Source organism: Strigops habroptila, chromosome 12, assembly GCF_004027225.2.
Source record: "Strigops habroptila isolate Jane chromosome 12, bStrHab1.2.pri, whole genome shotgun sequence".
NCBI lineage: Eukaryota > Metazoa > Chordata > Aves > Psittaciformes > Psittacidae > Strigops > Strigops habroptila.
The window spans coordinates 15,137,125-15,156,668 of NC_044288.2; the positions used below are offsets into that span (position 1 = coordinate 15,137,125).

General features: G+C 46.5%; 2 protein-coding genes across 3 annotated transcripts in view; one reads left to right on the forward strand and one right to left on the reverse strand.

Moving 5' to 3' along the window:
* CYFIP2 (cytoplasmic FMR1 interacting protein 2) overlaps positions 1-19,544 on the forward strand; it is a 57,049-nt gene that overhangs the window by 15,010 nt on the left and 22,495 nt on the right. Inside the window, exons 9-23 of one of the 2 annotated variants that reach the window (XM_030503912.1) lie at positions 846-950; positions 4,003-4,094; positions 6,991-7,108; positions 7,989-8,108; positions 8,795-8,920; positions 9,893-10,059; positions 10,334-10,481; positions 10,798-10,951; positions 11,499-11,655; positions 12,402-12,498; positions 13,052-13,128; positions 14,114-14,222; positions 14,577-14,696; positions 15,379-15,578; positions 16,080-16,167. In XM_030503912.1, coding sequence (XP_030359772.1) covers positions 846-950; positions 4,003-4,094; positions 6,991-7,108; positions 7,989-8,108; positions 8,795-8,920; positions 9,893-10,059; positions 10,334-10,481; positions 10,798-10,951; positions 11,499-11,655; positions 12,402-12,498; positions 13,052-13,128; positions 14,114-14,222; positions 14,577-14,696; positions 15,379-15,578; positions 16,080-16,167 — 1,878 coding nt within the window. The remainder of the gene's footprint in view (positions 1-845; positions 951-4,002; positions 4,095-6,990; positions 7,109-7,988; positions 8,109-8,794; positions 8,921-9,892; positions 10,060-10,333; positions 10,482-10,797; positions 10,952-11,498; positions 11,656-12,401; positions 12,499-13,051; positions 13,129-14,113; positions 14,223-14,576; positions 14,697-15,378; positions 15,579-16,079; positions 16,168-19,544) is intronic. The other variant, XM_030503913.1, reaches the window with a different exon arrangement.
* Positions 16,200-18,780, reverse strand: FNDC9 (fibronectin type III domain containing 9). Its single transcript, XM_030503917.1, has 2 exons — positions 18,651-18,780; positions 16,200-17,674 (listed from the first exon to the last, which is right to left on the reverse strand). The coding sequence occupies exon 2, from the start codon at positions 17,665-17,667 to the stop codon at positions 17,014-17,016; it is 654 nt and encodes a 217-aa protein (XP_030359777.1). The 5' UTR covers positions 17,668-17,674; positions 18,651-18,780; the 3' UTR covers positions 16,200-17,013.

Consider the following 19,544-nt stretch of genomic DNA (forward strand, 5'->3'; position numbering starts at 1 on the left):
TATAAAAGCATTCCTCCCTTTCTCCCTTTCCTATGCTCTTCTCCATCTCTATCTCTGTCTTTTCCCCCAGTCCTTCCCAAGTTTGCTCTGCCTGCGTGGGACTAAGTGTGGTGGTGGCCTCCAGCTGGTGGACGAGAGCACTGGTGGGTGCCCTGTGCTCTCCAGAGTTAGAAGGGGCTTTTCTGTTGTGCATGGATGTGTGGGATCATGGATTTAACCTGTGTAACTGTATGGGACATGCCAAAATCACTACCAACTTTGCAACCCTGGATTTTTTCTGATGGCCATTCCCGGCAATAATTCCCTGCAGAAGGTAGATCCTTCCAGGTTTTGTTTCCTGGCTCTAGAGAGCCCTCAAGATGAACATGCCCAAGTATCTGCTTGTTTTGTATATTTGTCCTTACTGCCAGTTACTACAGTGATTGCAGTCACTGTTACTATAAGAACTTCATTACCACAGTTCTTTGAAGGATAATGTGGGTAATTTGAATATCTGTAATGATTTGTATTGAATTAAAGGGAAAAAAATCAAACCAGGAGAATATTCTAAATGTTTTTAGTTCTTCTTGGGGAGTAAAGGTTTGCTTTTGGGTTGTTGTTATATGGGAGAAAGAAGGAACAAATGACTAAAGTGTATGTCGTGGTTTTGCACAGAAAACAAAAGCAATCCATCATGTATCCTCTGTCTACCATGTGCATCCTTGCAGATATGTGCATGTTTTATACAGTCTCAGGTGATACAGGAGCCTGAAATGGTCTTTCCTCATGTTAAGTGATGGAGAACTGTCTTTGACTTGTGCTGTTGGCTTGACGCTAATGAAACCAAACCTTCCTGTCTTCTGCAGGTGATGGGGTTTGGCCTATATCTCATGGATGGGAACGTCAGCAACATTTACAAGTTGGATGCCAAGAAGAGAATCAACCTTAGCAAAATAGACAAATTCTTCAAGGTCAGTGACCTCTCTGGGTGAGGCTGGAGTTTATTGCAGACCATGAGTTAGTGACCTGTACCATTGCATGTACTGCCAGCAAAAAACAAACCACAGGAATCATTACAGGTCCAAAAATCCTAAAGGGTTGAGAAATTATCTAGGCCAAAGGACGAGGAATGGGATTGCTGTGAACATGCATGGGCACGGCGCTGCAGCATGGGTGAGACTGGTGATGCAGGCTCTCAGTGCCAGCAAGGTTGTGGATGGATGAGCAGTGCCTGGGGCTGGCTCTATTCCCATGGCTCCAGCACAGTGGGAGCTGGTGGGAGCTGAGGATGCTGCACACCCTCACTAGACAGCCCTGCCACAGCAGCTCTACCTGCTTCCTGCTGAGGAGCAAAGGATGGGAATGGTGCATGGACCATGTTTTGTGGATGAGGGAGGGGTGAGCCAAACATCGCTTCTATCTCTTTGCACATATCTGAGGCAGGTTTGCAGTCTCCTGAGGAGCACCATGCTTTCAGCCGCCTGGCTGGTTTGCTGAGGTCTATGTGGGTGATGGTTGCACTCCCCTTTCCCTCAGCAAGCTGCTGAGCTGAGGGACAGAGGCCGCAGCTGGCCAGCCAGTGTGTGATCTGGCAGTCTTACTTCACGTATGTGTTCCCTGTAGGACAGGAAAATGCTTCTTGGGAAGCTTGTGTTGGCTGGGACTTGGAGGTACTCAGTGAGTTCCTCAAAGGGCTCTCACCTGGTGGTTTAATGAACCTCTGTTGTCTTATCTGGGATCTGGGTTTTGGGAAAAGCCTGTGAGAACTGGATGCACTGGGAAGCAGCCATGCAACCCCCTTCTGACCATGCACATGTACAGCTGAGTCCAGCCATGGGCTGGTCCAGAGCTGGAGGCCAGGCTGCATCCTGGGGCTACTCAGCATGGGAAAGGTTTGGGTTAACCCTGTTGCTTCCCCCCCAAATCTGGTGTGTGGGAGCCATTGGCCACCAGTGGCAGATGGACCCCACACAGCACCACCTGTGGCATTCACAGAGGGAAATGATGCCTCCTTTCCATTGCTTCTGTGCACAGGATGGGTCTAGGAGGCATTTCAGGTCTGGGGCACGTCAGCTTTAGGAGGCATGGTGGGATCTGGCAAGGGGCAAATGTATTGGCAGCGAAGAATAACAGTTGTAGCAGGAGGATAGCAGAATAACTTCCCAGATGGAGCAATTAGTTTTCTTACAGACCTACTGAGCTTGAGCAGTCCTTCCAGAGTCCTTTTCCCTCCACTGTCTTAATCTTTCTTCTGAGATGGAAAGATTAGTTTTTGTTACCAACATTTGTTCCATATCAGGGAAAATGAGAAGATGATGATTTTTGGGAGGGACAGAGCCCTTCTTCCCCATCACTGTCTCAGCAGAGTGGGTTCTCCCTGTTGCTCTACCCAGGAACCTGAAAGAAGAGGTCGGTTGTGACAGGGTAGAGGATGCCTCCCTGCTTATTGCCCTGAGTTGCAGTTTATAGATAATGCATTGGGTCTGTGCAAGGGGAATGGGAAGGAAATGGGCAAGCCCAGAGAGCTGGTTTCATGAAAGGTTGGTGTATCCTCACCCAGAGCAAGTTGGGGACCTATTTACCCCAATTTGCATCATCTCCTGGGGACAGCCCTGAGAGCAGGGCTGAAATGCCCGCATAGGGGACTATGGACAGACGCCATAACCTCATGGACAGGGCAATGATGAGGTGGGTGTCCCTCCAGGCACTGGGGAGACTGCTGAGGGCTGCAGCTCTGCAAAGGTGATTTATCATGCCATCCCTCAGTGTCTTCCAACTTTTCCCTGACTCAGCTTGGCTAATTCAACAGAATCTCAGTTTAAATCAAGCCCTCAGTGTAATCTGTAGAGTTTGGTCATCTTGGTGCATTCGAACAGATGCAAAGTGCCATGGGCCATCAATGAATCAGGTAAAATCTCTTCCACTGCATGGAATAACTTTCTTCTTTCCAGCTTTTTTTCCATTTGCACTTCTCCAATATCTGCTGTGGTCTCACCTAATCAGTTAAGTACCACTCCAGACTATCGGATCTCAATAAGAAAAGGCCAACCGCTCGTCTTACTACATCTGCTTATTGCCTTCTGATTAAATTTCTAGTGGATTGACCAGGAATTTGAGTAGTGAAAATGAACTACCCCTTCATTTAAACCTTTTATGGAAGTGCCACTGGGAATCCGTGATGACAGCATTACACATCCTCCACAGAAGTCAGCTTGAGAAGAGAAGTATGTGATAATAGGACAGGGAATTTGCCACCATCTTCCCTGAATTTTGGGGAAAGGCTTTTGTAGCTGGGTGAAGTGGAAGCTTTATATTTTATTGAAGAAAAGTCAGTAGCTCTTGGTTCAATTTTGTTTGTAGCTGAAAGCTTAGTGGAGCAGGGACCTGTCTGAGCTTGAGGTATATTCAGTGCACTTGGAATTTATTTACCATCTATATCCTCCCGAGATGTAAAGATGGAGCAAAACCGTGTTATATTGCCTGTGTCTTTCTCTTTGTGGAGAGATTTTAAGACACATCTGACTCCCTGGGGAAAGATGCTGTATCCCTGGGAGTCCAGGCAGCAAAGCAGCCTACAGCTCCCCTCTGAAGGGAGCCGTGCAATGTGTTGACAGAATACCAACGTGGTGGCTTTTCATCCCTCTCTTCTCTTGGAGGATTATGGTGGGAGGCAATAAGCCCTGCTCAGGAATATGCTTCTCTCTTTTTGTTGTGAAAGAGCTTTTCCTCTGCCTGGTTGCAGCACTGAACCATTCTGGCCATAACTAGCCCGATATCTGTGAGTCCAGGACTCCAGAGTACTCGCAGGGGTGATTTTCCTCACACAAAAAGCCTTGTGATCATTTTCAGTCACTTCCTAGGTGTGAAATGACCCTAGGTCTAGGTTTGCACCTTGCTTTAAACAGCCTGACACTTCCCATAGCTCCAGAGATGCAGGATGCCGTCTCGCAGTCCCTTGTGTTGCGCTGAGGCCACGGGCTCTCTCTCTGCTGTGTTTCAACCATCTTTTGTTTTCTTTTCCAGCAGCTGCAGGTGGTTCCTTTATTCGGCGATATGCAGATAGAACTGGCCAGATACATTAAGACCAGTGCTCACTATGAGGAGAACAAATCCAAGTGAGTGCCTGCCATAATGTCTCTTGGCTTCTGTGTGTGTCCTGAAAGCCATGGGAGCTGCAACTGTCTGGTGTGCGTGAGGTCTGTGCACGGGTACCCGTGTGTGTCTCTGTGAGGTGTGAGTCCTGGTGTGCCAGCTCTGTGTGCATGTGTGTACCTCCCTGTCACTGCATGGGCAGATGTCCTCGCCGGCCCCTCAGTGCGTGTGCAGCCAGCTCTGAAGCTCCATGTAACTGTACCCCCATGTGCAGGCAGGGCAGTGGGCATGCCTGTACCTCTGCTCCCGCTGGCAAGGGCTGGGAGGATGCTTGGTGACCAGCAGTGAAGCAGAAGGAAGGAGGAAGGAGGAAGGAAAGGCAGCTGGCGCATGGATCAGGGCTGAGTGCTTGCGAGGTGTGTGAGTGTGAGCAGCGTGTCCCTGCTCTGGAGAGATTTTAATCCACATTTTTCAGCTCAGGGACAAAATCCTCCAGAGCATGAACACAGCAGTGGATCCCTTCGCAGCAGACAGGTTGTCTCCTCTAGCTCAAGCAGGTTTCGTGAAGATTGGCAGAGGGAATGAGGGTTGAACCAGAGGCTCAGATGCACTAGAAATGAATTAATATTGTAGGAGAAGGGCAGAAGTGGAGTCTGTATGGGAGAGCTCAGGAGTGGTGTGATGGTGTAGGGCACTGCTTCCCAGCCTGTGTTCACAGGCAGTTTGCTGCTTCTCTCAGATGAATTTGCAGATGTTGTGTCCGATCGTATCAAGCATGTGGCCCCACTTGATTTTGTAGTTTTGCATCACGCTCAGTTATTGCCAGAAGAATCGGTGTTAGGTTTGGATATCCTTGGAATGGCGTTTGCAACCACATGTAAGCAAAGCCCATCTGAGCTGTGTCTGGCTGTGATGGCTGGTGGCAGCCTGACTTCCACCAGTCTTTCACCCATGGAACCGTATTGCGTGGAAGTCGGATTTCTCCAGTAGCTGTGAGAAACAGCCAAGCTGAGCTGTCTCAGCAGGACAGGAACTAACCTGTAGGCTCATCTCTTTGCTCCTGTTTGCTCAAACCTTTCCACCTCAGAAGGTCTGGTTTTTCTGCCCACCATGTGGCTCCCCCAGGAACAGCCCTTCCCTGCCCTCCCAAAGGCTGGTTGAAAAGTGCCATTAATTGTTCATGAGAAATTTGACAGCAAGGTGACAAAACTTCCTGAGCAAAAGGTTTTCAATTGAAATTGAAAACAAGAAAAGAAAAAAAGTTCTACAAACTGTAAATTTAAAGAGTATTTGTGAAAACTCAGTTTAAGAGGGAAAAATTGCCTAAAACTTTGCACCGTTTTATCCCGGATCATTCAGAAAGCACATTTCAATGAAATGTGTGTCAGCTGCATTCATTTTCTCATCTCAGAACCGGGGTAGCTCACGGGCTGTTTACCTGTGCACAGTTTTAATGTCTGTCTTGAAATCTGTCTTACCAGGTCTGTGTGCTGTACCTTACTAACCAATGTTTCTTCCTCACTCACTTGCTTTCCCAGCAAATTGCATGGGTCTCGCAGCACTAACTCTGCCAAGGTGGTTCCATTTAATCCCCATTTCTTACTAATATTGTTTTTTGTCACTTTCTTTCCCTCCTTGTCTCCATGAAAGTGGAATTAAGTGATGTTTTCCCTGCATGGCACTTTGTTTCTGCACTGTGGACTAGGTTGTGTGTGGCAGGGAGGGCTGGTGCTGCCCTGGCCATTCCTGCTAACCTGCCGATTGTCCGGTGGGGAGCACAGGACATTGAAACGGGTAAGAGTGGAGCAATGGGACTGTGGGAGGATGGATTTCATGAGGGATGACAAGGCCCCGTACTTCCAGAACCTTCTACCACCACGAACATTGGCAACAAGTGTCTCCCAGTTAACTGTAGGAATACATCTTCATGTCTATGTCCATGTTAGAGGCAGGTTTCTCACCTTCCTTTTGTACTGCCAATCTAGACTGGAGAAGATAACTATCTATAGTAAGATGGACAATTATTTGGGGGGGGAGAGCAAGATGTAAACTTTTACATTGTGATCACAGAGTAAGACATGAGAGTCTCACTGAGAGATGTTTGCTTGCACAAAACATTTAGGTGGAGCCATTCTGGTTCTACGTCTGTTGCTAATGCAGAATGGGGAAAAAGGAGATGTTTAATTAAATTAAACCTGATTAGCACCATTTCTTCATATGACTGTGCCTTTGGAAGGGGAGCGCTGCCTTCTTTTAGGACGTCATTACACTGTTACGTGGTTCGTGTGGCTCAATGCAAATGAAAATCTCATTCATTTAATCATATTCTGCTCGTCATTTGTATTCCACATTGTTCACTGAGCTGGCAGTGTGAGTCAGAACCAAAAGCAAAGTGGGAGGGCTATTCTCTTGCTGGCTATTCCCTTGGCCTCTTATAGATTCTTTCTCTGCAGGAGAAAGCAACATGACCCAGCTGTTTCAGACCTGGACGAATGAACTCTAAGGGGATGATTATCCTTAGGTTTAGCAGGAAGGATGGTGGTCTTTGCTGTTCAATGATGCTGGGTCTTTGCAGTTCATCCTTCCCTAAAAGTTTGTGCAACAATGGCCTGGGAAAGAGCTATCTCTGCCCATGGGGTAGGTGGGCCCAGCATGGAGAGCAGCCTTCAGGGTGGGTGGAGCAGAGATGTTCAGGCTGAAAGGTGAGGCAAGCGTCCCCATCATGCTGTGTGAGACCACCTCTGGAAGACTCCACACACCAGGGAACATGACAGACAACACAGGCTGACATTTGCCCTGAAGGTGGCATGTCTTGAGCACATTGAAGTGAAGAGAGCAGTTGAGCACAAGGCTTTATCCCTGGGGGTGTCTAAGTGGAGCCCATGTCCTGTCCTTGAAACTCTTGCTTTTTTTGCCCAGGTGGACATGCACGCAGAGCAGCATCAGTCCTCAGTATAACATCTGTGAGCAGATGGTCCAGATACGAGATGACCACATCCGCTTCATCTCAGAGCTCGCTCGCTACAGCAACAGTGAGGTAAGCTCAGCAGGGAATCGCTATAATCAGGCTTATTAGATGGGTGGGGCTTGAAGAGGACAAGCATGGCAGGAGTATGGTCTGCCAGTGACATGCAGGGAGGAGGGAAGAAGGACACAGATGGAACAAACCACTTCTCGATCTAGCCATTAAAAAGCAGGTTATGAAAGGCCCTGGCAGGTCCAAAGTCATGTGCACGAGATCTACTACAACAGCTTCTGTTCTTTGACCACGGCTTTGTTAAAATAAGAAGCAGAAAAGATTTTGCAGCTAAGTGTTTATGAAGAGCTAGGTGGCAGAACACCCATGACTTGCAACTTGGTCTTTTCTGTTACACAGAGCCATTGGTCAGGGCTTTGTGGAAAGTTCACGAGAGCATCTCTGTTCGTATCATTACTAAGTGCCTGCACACTCTCTGATGCACAAAAACTGTGACTGGTTTTTGCATATGTATGATCCTCATTCACCAGTGTTAGTTTAATGAATTGTTAGCATTCTCAGCCCTTTTCTTTTTGGCATTTGTAAATGCTTATTTGATCTTTAAATCAGGAAAGGACTGTCAAGGATTTCAGTAGTATTAGTTTATCAAAAAGGAATAGGAAAGTGGAATGAAAACAGTCAGTTATTTGCTCTGAGGTGGCAGGTCAGACTCATTTTTCTGTAGGAAATTTACTGCCTGGGTGAAAAGAGCCTTGCCAAGTTATACCCCTTTTCCTGAGGGACAGTATATGCACTGCTCAGTTTTATCTTGATTGTATAAGGTCATGGGGAATCCATTTCAGCTGGGATTTGAAGAGCAATCTGTGGCTGCTGTTTGGCTCAGTAAAGCCTCTGCAGCAAGTTGCTGAGTCCAGCCCTGACGTGACGTGTTGTTCTCCAGGTGGTCACTGGTTCAGGGCTGGACAGCCAGAAATCAGATGAAGAGTACAGAGAGCTCTTTGATCTTGCTTTACGGGGACTGCAGCTGCTGTCCAAGTGGAGTGCCCACGTCATGGAAGTGGTGAGTGTATTCATGGAAGTGTTGAGTGTATAACATCCTCGTCTTCCCAGGTGAGCATGAACATTTCAACATGGCACTTAACAGACTGTGAAAGGTGAGCTTGCTTTCATGCCACCCAGCTTTAAGCCATTAAGAAACACGCTAAGGTCAGGCAGCTAATGACCCTGAACACCCTCTGTACCAAGTGGAGAAAGAGAGCTTGATCATCTCACTCTGGACCTGACCACTCTTTTCGAGGTGCTGGAGTGTCACCACCGATGTTAGAGGGGGACTGGGTGACTGTTCTCCTAACCTGAACACCTTGGTTAAGTAGTGAAATCTGACTGGGATGAGTCTGGGCCTTGAGCAACTAAAACTGCAATTCAGATGATGATGGAAATTCGTAATTTGCAAAATTTCAGCCATATCTCAACACAAGTCCATTGATGTCAAAAGCCCAATATGACTGGTAACCTCCCAAATAAACAAAACCAGTATTCAGTGCCGTGATAATAAAGCCAGAAAGAAGCACAAATTCTGCTCCGTAAATGAATGTCAAGTAACTGTAATAAATTCTGCTCCCAAACAAATGTCAAACAACTGTAGTAATGTCTAGGGAGTGTTTTCCTGGCATAGGGCCCTCTTCAGTCTTTCCAGCCTGGCTACTTACTCATTGCAATGTTGACAGTGTCTTTTCCATCTTCTAGTACTCTTGGAAGCTGGTTCATCCCACAGATAAATTCTGTAATAAGGATTGCCCAGGAACAGCAGAAGAGTACGAGAGAGCCACACGGTATAACTACACCAGTGAAGAGAAGTTTGCTTTTGTGGAGGTAGGTGCCAGCTACAGAAGAGTAAGAACCAGCCAGGGCTGGTTTCCTGTCCCATGTTCCTCAGGCCAGGGGAAAAGGAGGGAGGGGCATCTCACCACATTCAGCCAGTTCCTCATTCCCATGGGATTAAGGTTTCTGACATCCCTGTGGCCCTTAGTTTGCCAAGAACCATGGGCTGCAGAGGAATCTCTGAGTTTCTCTCACATATTCTCATTCCTCTCTCTCAGCTGCAATTGTGCAGGGGTTTTTCGCCCTTCTCAAATACATTATCCCAGAGGCACTCCCACCATTGCTGATGAGCTTGGCCTTGGCCTTGGCCTTGGCCAGCAGCGGATCCATCTCGGAGGGAAGCTTCTAGCAGCTTCTCACAGAAGCCACCCCTCTAACCCCCCCTGTTACCAAACCCTTGCCATGCAAACCCAGTACAGCAGCCTGGCAGAGCAGTGTGATCTGGAGCAAAATCAGGAGCTACATACAGGCGCTGTACAAATGCAAGTGAGCTTGGCTGTGGGAAGCCCCCAAATCTTCATCTTCCTTTACACATTCCGAGATGGTTTGAATAGTGCCTTAATTTTTGTGGCTCACTCCCTCCTGCGAATTTTCTCTGTACTCTTGTACAAGGAAGACTGTGCCCTGCGGATGTAGGTCTGTGGAAGCCACACAGTGCATCCACATGTGGAGCATATGCAGTTTCCTGGGATTATGTGTTATTAAAGATACCAAGAGATGAGGAGTGGAAACAGTCTGCCAAGGGACAGGGACCATTTACAAGAAACTAGTGGTGTAAATGCTCTCCTCAGCTTTGTTGTGATCTGTAAAGCAGCTAATGTCAAAAAAACCAGCCACCTAATTACTGGACCTCAGTTACTTCAGTAGAATTAATTTAGTCCCAAGTTCTCTTAATATTGGATTTATAGACCTCTTACTACAATGGAAAAATAGCAAATACATCCAGTTTTATTTTTACTTCAGGTAATTGCCATGATCAAAGGTCTGCAAGTGCTGATGGGCCGGATGGAGAGTGTCTTTAACCAAGCCATCCGCAACACTATCTATGCAGCCCTGCAGGACTTTGCCCAGGTGACCCTGCGAGAGCCACTCAGGCAGGCGGTCAGGAAGAAGAAGAACGTGCTGATCAGGTCAGTCTGTCCTTCTTGAATGTAATGCAAAGCCCATGTGTTTATTTGTTTAACACATTGGTACTCTATAAGCATGTGGCCTGGCATACACCTCAGGGTATACAACCAGCCAACAGCTCTTTCTAAGGTAACTTCTGGGCATGACTCCCCCAGTAACAACAGTGTATGTCCCCACCTCGGGTACTTTTCCTCCCATAAGTGCACAGCAGTTAATATTTTAATCTTGAAGCAGAATTAAGCTTAAGCACTACTTTCCCTCTTCCACCTATTCCAGTGTCCTTCAGGCAATTCGGAAGACGATCTGTGACTGGGAGGGAGGTCGAGAGCCTCCAAATGATCCTTGCCTGAGAGGTGAGAAGGATCCTAAAGGTGGATTTGATATTAAAGTCCCACGACGAGCAGTAGGACCATCAAGTACACAGGTATGTAAACATCCATCTCCTGTGTAAGGAATTAATGGTTTTACAGCCATGTAGGAGTCTCCTACCCCGTGGAGTAGCAGCTGTTTCCATGATCTGTTGCACCAAGTCTTCACACTGTTGTGTGTTAGGGGTTGTTTTGATGCCTAACTTGTTGTACAGTTCCCAAAGCCTCCTTTTTTGGGGATGTAATTGTTTCTAGCTCTGGAAGATAGTACCTTATGGGAGAGGTATTAATTTTTATTGCAGAGCACTATGGCTGTGCGTAGTGGTGTTTCACTGCAGGGTGGTAACTGCATGTTGACTCTTTCTTCCACAGCTTTACATGGTGCGGACCATGCTGGAGTCCCTCATAGCAGACAAGAGTGGCTCAAAGAAGACTCTGAGGAGCAGCTTGGATGGGCCGATAGTCTTGGCCATTGAGGAGTTCCACAAGCAGTCCTTCTTCTTCACCCACCTTCTCAACATCAGCGGTGAGCTTATGGCAGGGGGAGGCTTGAATCCAACTCTTGCATACTCAGAAAAGCAAAGATAGATCAGCTTTGCTTCTTATTGACTAGGCAGATTTTCCTTGATTTTTTCGAAGTGTCCTACTTCTGCCTTATTCAGGCATGGTTTAGGTAGTAATCATTGTGTGAACGGGAATGAGTTATCAATATGAAATAGCAATAGGTGACAGTTTATTTACTAGGACTGGAATTTTCTTTCTGTCCCACACAAACTTCTGAGCCACTGAGAACAGCAGAAATCTTCCAGAGTAACTCTGGGCCATTGAAACGTTCTCCCTGGAGCTCTAGAGCAAAAAGAACCATCCCTTCTTTTTTCCTCCACTACAAAGTGCTCAGACAGCATGGACATAGTCTGGGTTTGAAAACAGAGAGATCCTATAAAAATGTTCCATACCCAAAGCCAGTCCAATATGAGGCTGCAGGAGCTGCCTCTTGTGCTCTCCCCTCGCTGCCATCCCCATGGGGGTAACGTGGGTGCCCTCCCACTGGGGGGATCTCCTCTGCATTTCAGAAGCGCTGCAGCAGTGCTGTGACCTGTCCCAGCTCTGGTTCCGGGAATTCTTCCTGGAGCTGACCATGGGCCGCCGCATCCAGTTCCCCATTGAAATGTCCATGCCCTGGATCCTCACGGACCATATTCTGGAAACCAAAGAACCCTCCATGATGGAGTAAGAGCTGATGGGCTGTGTTGGGACTGTGCATGTGCTGGGGCTTGGGATTTTGTTTTCAGAAGGGTAGGCTGGGGATGAACAGTCTTTTTGACATGGAAGGGAAAACAGATGTTTCCTGACTTGCTGTCATGTGGATATGTACTGTACGAGTACCTTGTTAGCAGATGCACACAGTCAGCTTTCTGGTACTGGCACTTACTTATGCATCATAAACCATATTTGGATGTGGGCACAAATTGGTGGTACTGGTACTGTCATCTGCATGCAGCAGTCGGACAGCATGTGCAACCAAAGGGATGTGGGCCCTGGCTAAGGCATCTAAACACTTTTTTTCCATATATGTGATAAGTAATGAGAGGAATTGCTGTTATGCAAGTGTAGTTATGTTCATAATATCCTCCTCTAATGAGGAGGATAAAAGAAGAAAACTTTGTTTTCCATTTTATGACCATTGTCAGAGCATTCTGTGGAGTGAGGGCAGGGTGAAAGCTTTGTTAAGGGCAGAGAAGGAGCAAGTGTTTGATTGAACAAGTCACAGCTCAAATCTAGATCTGTTGTAGCTGCTTCCAGCACAACAAAAAGAGCAAGAGGGAGTATTTGAGGAGCTGGAGGGATTGGAAGTGATAGAAGTGAAGTCAGAGAAAAGCCACTTTTTGCAATGAGCAGGGCACATACAGTGCCTGCTGTTCATGCTGATATGCTCCAGAGTCAATTTAAGACATGATCTGTGTTCTTGCCCTCAGGTATGTACTGTACCCCTTGGATCTCTATAATGACAGCGCATACTATGCCTTGACCAAGTTCAAAAAGCAGTTCCTATATGATGAAATTGAAGCTGAAGTAAGTTCTCTTCATCTTTATTGTATGGAAATAGCTCACTGAGATCACATTGCCCTGTTTGACATCCTCACCCAGCAGTTCAGTGAATTCATCATAGGCACCTCAAAAAAAAATACCCTATCAGACTGAGAAGTTTTCAAAGGATCAAAATGTCCAGAGAACTGATTAAGGGCTTCAGCTTTGCTGTACCCAAGGGGAACCATGGAAGCCAAAGGCTGTCAAACACTGGGAGCATCGAAGAGTCTGTCTGATGGGCAGAAGGTTATGAGATATCAGAGGAAAATGAGAAATCAGAGATCCCGGAGAGGGAAGGATGATTGAGGATGGGGGACCAAGACCTGTAAGAATATGCAGAAACTATAAGAGAGAACTGTAACTGCAATTTTCTGTTTAACCTCAGTATGTGAGAACCTCAGTGCAGTTTTTAGATAGCATGACATACATGTATGTATTAAATTAGAGCTCTGTGTTGAGCTGTATTGATCTTGCATGCATAGGAAGGAGCTGCTCTGTGCTAGTACAACCTCATAAAGTGTTGTTTTTTCTCCCCCAGGTGAATTTATGCTTTGATCAATTTGTGTACAAGCTGGCAGATCAGATCTTTGCCTATTATAAAGCAATGGCTGGCAGGTAGGAGAACCTGACTGCTGATGATGACTGATGATAATCACTGTATCCAAATTGCTGTTAACCAAAAGATTTCCCTCAGGGAGTAAGTACTGCAAGTGGACACAGCAAAATAGATCATTCCTCTCCCACAGAGCTGGCTGTCCATGTCAGACCAGTGCAGATGGGGAAATTAATTAATGGTGGCACGGAGACGTGGTTAAAAGTGAAAAATAATAATTGGCATCCTAAGTAGCTTTCTGAGTACAGTTTGTGAGAGCAGCAGAAAAGCAAACTGAGCCTATTGAAGACACGTCCTTGCTTGACTTCTGTTTGTGTACAAGGCAGATGAGTGAAAGCCTCCCATCTCTAGGAAACAGGAACATGCACTTGTCCTCACCTTAGTAAAGCAGAACTTGTAAAAGTGAGAAGGGTAACTCAGTATCTTAGGTCACACATCAGACCTGCTGTCTGTAGGACTTCTGCAGAGTCACTTGCTCCCTTATGAGAAGATAGGCCCTTTGTGACATTTCCTTCTTACCGATTTAAAGAACATGGATGAACTCTAGTGAGAGTCCTCCTCTCATGTCCCCAAAAGTGAAGCAAGTCTTTGGTGTAACTCTGCAAGGAGTTTTGTCTCTAGATCAGATTTGGCCTTAGATAAGGAGGGCAATCACCATCATCAACCAAATGCTCCCACAGCAGATCTTCAAGGAGGGAGCACACCTGTGGGACAACCCCAGTACCTGGCATTAGTGATACCTTTCAGCACAATCTTTTATCTTTTTGAACATTGTAGCTATAAAAGCTAAGAATGATGGACAACGCTGTGGCCTTCCCCAGATAACAACCGCTGTTCTGTGGTTTAGTGGTTTAAGCAGTTAATAGTATGTGGAAATTTCTTGGCATTCAGAGCAAGATGAAAAGAAAGGCTAAAACAACTGAAAGGTCCAGACAGAAGCTGATAGTGTGTGTTTCTTTTTTCCTGACACTGCTTCCTTTTTTTCAGTGTTTTATTGGACAAACGTTTTCGGGCTGAATGTAAGAATTATGGGGTGATTATTCCATACCCACCATCCAACCGCTATGAAACACTGCTCAAGCAGAGGCATGTCCAGGTACTATGCAAGCAGTAGACTCCAGTACTTATAGCTCTTGATGTATTAGCCTTTTGTTGGTGGCTGCCATCCTAGTGCTGGGCTCAATGGCAGTTGGTGCTGGAATGAGAAGGGTTGAACCTGTTTCTGACACCATGCTCAGGGCATGGGGCCTGAGGGGAAAACGAGTTATGCTCCACATTTCCCTCCTTCCCTCTTAAGTAATGATAAACATAACTGAGGCATTTGTATCACCGCTTTCACATTTAAGCAGACTTGGATGTTTGGTTTTAATTTGTGTCTGTTACAAAAAAACCTAAAGTACCTTTTCCCCATCTGTATATAACATGCAAATGTCTTCTCTCCTTTTCCCAGTTGCTGGGTAGATCAATTGACCTGAACAGGCTCATTACTCAGCGTATCTCAGCAGCGATGTACAAATCATTAGACCAGGCCATTAGCCGCTTTGAGAGCGAGGACCTGACATCCATAGTGGTAAGAACTGTTAACTGACTGTGAGTATGAATAGAGAGAACAATACAGTACTATGGATATGGAATTAACTACTTTCTGCTTCAAGTCCCACCTACAGTAGGTTTCAGCCAGCCATGTATCCTCCTTTATGCTGCTGCGTCTCTACTATTTCTACTTACGAAGCTTTAATTGCATTATTACTGGACCATTAAGTGTCTGCATAAATTGTAAGGTGACAGCCAGCAGTTAGATTTTGCAGAGCTCATATAAGAGAGTTCTGTAATCTGGGAGAAGGAAATCCTGGCTTTGATTCCCCTGTTGGGTGAAGGTGGCTGAGGCATCGTTTGTGTGTGTGCAGGATTTGCTGTCTGATACGTTACGGGAGCATCAAAGTCAAGCAGTGTAAAATTACTAGTTTCCACCTTTGGAGGATTCTGGTGTGAAAGCCAGCCAGCACTCAGTGGGGAACAAACTCATTTTGCTTCCTGCAGGTTTTAGAGATACCAGACCAGGACACCCTTGAGTGGAAGTGCAGTTGGCCTTGGCCACTGGGTTAAATGGGTATCTTCAGCATTTTCTCCATCCTCACCTGAGGACTTCTGTGTGGGTGTGGATATAAAATCATTCCCCTGGCAATGAAATCAGCTGTTTCTATTGTCATCTTGGTGATATGTTGCATTTGCTGCTGCTTTATGTGCTGCAGGAGCTGGAGTGGCTCTTGGAAATAAATCGCCTGACTCACAGGTTGCTGTGCAAGCACATGACTTTGGACAGCTTTGATGCCATGTTCCGGGAAGCCAACCACAACGTCTCCGCGCCCTATGGGCGCATCACCCTCCACGTCTTCTGGGAGCTCAACTTTGACTTTCTACCCAACTACTGCTACAATGGATCCACCAACAGGTGAGGAGGAAAAGCAAGACAGGGGGCACTGGAGACTCTGCTCTTCCTTCAGAGTGTTGAACCTGCCGCATTAAATTCACATGCGTTGCAGTGAGGTTTGCATTCTCTATGGGATACAACAGTTACACTTAAAATGAAGTTGAAGCCCATCAGCTGCCCTTGGCCTTGAAATGTTAGTAGCAAATTCAAGCGATAGTTAAGGCAGTGGTTGTAAGCAACAGAGCTAGTGTTGTTTGGAGGGTTGGATTACTGAGCAGCTGTGGTAGCTGCTCATACATGGGTTTCTAGCCTGCCCCAAATAAGAAGAAGCCTCACCTTTGGTAGGTTAAACTGATGTTTTATACCACCAAAAGATTAAGACAGGAGTTTGCCTTCCAGTTCCTGTGATGAATCGCTCATTAGCCTACAACTGCAGTTCATCCCAGACCATCCCATATCTGCGCTCAACACAACTAACTGGGCTCTGACCACTTTCCTCCCTGTCTCCTGTCCCTGCCACAGGTTTGTGAGGACAGCAATCCCATTCACACAGGAACCCCAGCGGGACAAGCCAGCCAATGTTCAGCCATATTACCTCTATGGATCCAAGGTCAGTAAACAAGCTGCAAGAGCCAGAAGGGATGGATGTTGGAATTATTTATTTAGGAAGAAAGAAATGCAAGAATTACTTCATTAACAGAATGGTGGGTGCAAATTTGCAGGGTCACATAGCCGTGTGAAACCAAAAAGCCATGCAAGAAGCAGATTCAGTGTGCTTTTGCTATTGCTTTCCCATATTCTTCTCCATAGGAATGTTTTCCTGTGTTAGGGGATGCTGACACAGGTCTGTGCTTGGTGTTGACACTGAGACTCAGTCACATCCACCCAAATGCAGAGAGAGGAGAACGAGTTTGAGCTCCAAAGCACTGCTTCTCCCCAAGGAAGGTACCACTTCAGGAATCCCGTTTGTAGTTCAAAATGGGAATTACTAAAATACTTGTGTGTGCAAAAGAGACTACTTAATACTGACAATAACTCTTTTGTCAGGCTGTGATGACTGTTTATACAGGTGTTATGAGGGCTTAGGGTGTGATGCTAGTGGAGGATCACTCAAGTGTGAAACTGTTTGAGTGGAGTTTATTTGTTGCGCAAGTTGATTGATGACTCTGAAGTGAATTTACAGCACTGATGCAGATTAGCTAATGACACTGCAGTCGGCTGAGCCCGGCCCTTCCCAGAGACCTGACTTGGTTCATTTTTACAAAGCCTCAGCAAATGAGAATATTTTTGCCATTTGACAAAAATCTTTCTCCCTACAACCAATGTCCCTGCCTCATGTTCTACCCTAGGACAAAAAGCCCCCATGGACACACAGACAATCCTATTGGCAAGAGCTGGGAAAGAGCAATGTGAACCAAGCAGGGCTCTCCAAGCAGGATCTCCCTTTATTTTGTTTTCATTGAAGGCCATGCTGCGGCAAGATGGCCTTTTTATCATCACTGGTTTTGTAGGAAAAGAAGCTGTGAGGGGAGCTATACGGGCTCTCCCTCATGAAGCTGGAGCTCCTCATTAGTACAGTGGTCATGGGGACTTCCAGAAACTCCTCTCTCAGTCCATCATCCACTGGCCTCTCCAGCGAGCTGCTCCCTTCTTCAGGGCTGGCGTTGGGATGCTTCAGCCTCACAGCCCGGTGGCGCCGTGCAGACCAGAACTGCAGGCAGCCATAGGCCAGGAGAGCGGTGAAGCAGATGAGCAGCAGGCTGCTCACCATCCATATGGAGGTGGTAGATTCATGCTTAGAGCCGCCGAAAATCAGAGGGGTTTTGTCCAGAGTGTGGAAGGTGGTGCAGTGGTTGCTGGAGGGGTAAGAGTTCTTGCATGTGATGCAGAGAACATAGATGGTGGATGGTGTGAGTCGGTGGAGGACGAGGGAGCTGAGGGGGTGAGGAACTCGCTCCTCACGGTGGAAGTTTTGGCGTAAATAGCCAGCGAAGATGCTGTTCCAGTTGGGGCGGTACATGACGTGGTAGTAGTTCTCTGGACAGGGGTTGCTCATGGCCCAGGAGACGGTGGCGCTGGTGTAAGTGATGTTGTGCACTTCGATGTTCATTGCGTCCCTGAAAACAGATGCAGGGAGAGGCTGACTTTCCTCATTCATATACAGGCTCAAGGTCCACTGACATCAGTGAAGTCTTTTCACCGCTTCACCGGCCCTGAGATCGGATTCAGGACTATGCCTGGCTAGTTTAGATTAGCTGGTAGGTCTTGGATAAAATTAAAAAAGATGAATCCTGCTGGTGCCTGGACTACTGTATCACCCTGCTTCAAAACCAGGAAAACAACTGGGACATAGGGCATACTTTATGCCTTAGTTAGATTTTGGTTTTCAAATCTCTTCTTTCTGACTAGTTGTCTATACAGGAAGCTTGCTTAGCTTCTTTGTTTCCCATGGAATAGAAAAGACACTGCAAGTGTGATTAACATAAACTGATAATTAAGCTAGCTCCAGCTTGTGAAACTGCCAACAGATACTTTGATTTTACACCTAAGTGCCATTTTAAAAGCTGCGTAATGATTAATTCACTGGTTTAAGTTTTTTGCTGCATTTTCTGTACTTTACTTGTTGCTTAATGGAGCATGAACTCTTTCTATTCCTGCAGCATCTCACACTGTAATATCAGGATTGTAAGTCTGAAACCTGAAGATTGGTGAAATATAAAATCAATGCCTTTAGGGAAATACAAACACATGAATAATAAGTACAAAGCTCTCCCCCAGATAGAAGACACTGACCACTAACAAACTACTGTTTAGCAACACCGACAAATCACTTCAGTCCATCACTCCTTTAGAGTGCCCTCTGAGCCTTGCTGCAGCATTCTCTCTCCCAGCCATCCCAGTTCTCCAAGCAAGAGCTGCATGCAATAGAACCGGTTTCTTTTTTCCCTCTTCCTCCCTCTCTATAACTAACTTTCCTTTAATTCATTGAAGAATCAGCTCATCTCAATGGCCAGTTCAGCCATTCTTACATGAAGAGCAGTGCAGCACATGCACCCATTGCAGAGCCCTCCCGGGGCCAGGGCAGCCACTTACCTCCTGTCGGTGCTGGGGAGCAGCGTGGCCACAGGCAGGCAGAGCCTTCCCCTCTTCCCAACTGCTCTCCTCCCTCCTACCTCTGCAAAATCCCTTCCCCGCACGCTGCCTCGTATTATACCCGTCTGGGGCTCCGTCATCTCTCACCATAGCAACCAATACGGAAGGATGGGCAGGCACCTCTGAGTGATTTGGGAATGTTATCCCTAAAAGCTTCTGCCTGGGAGAAGTATGTCTCCCAAACAAGCCAGGTAGTTTTGTTTGCTGGCTTGTTTGGGGTTTTCTGGTTTTCTCCTGTCCAGAGTCCCCCAGCAAGACCATCACTGGTCCCCAGCAGGGTCTGCATTAGAGACATATTGGCACATGGTATGAAATGTGGGATACTGGCCTGTAGTACACATTGATAGTTTAGCACTCCGGGGCTTTGTCTTTAATTCTATGATTCCTTGCACATTTAAACTACTGATTTAAGCCAAAGCCAGTGAGCCGCAGATTTTCATCCCTGATGCTGCAGCAATGTCTATTAGCTTTTTAACATTTTCTAAGCTGTGTGATGAGAGCAGAAACTGGGTTTTCAAAGACTTTGACCTGCTGAACTCCCATGGGATTAAGACAGGCTCTTCTTTGTCTGCATTATAGACACCTCAGGGATGTCCCCTATCAGTCTGGTGAGAGAGCAGGAGGGAGAGGCAAAGCCAATAGCAGTGGTGGTCAGGGGAGCAGCTCAAGTCTGTGGCCAGGAGGGGACAGACATGGCACTGGGTCTGGTAAGGAGAGACTTTGAACAAGTGCCTCACTGCTCTTTGAAGCTGAAATGTGTTTGAGAGAGGAACTCTCCCAGAAGAAATGTTAGTTCTGAGTCTGGAATTACTCATTCTTTGTTATTCCTGGAAA

Excerpts from the sequence above, each read along its gene's own strand:
- FNDC9 (XM_030503917.1), bottom strand. The coding sequence starts at position 17,667 with ATGAACATCGAAGTGCACAACATCACTTACACCAGCGCCACCGTCTCC.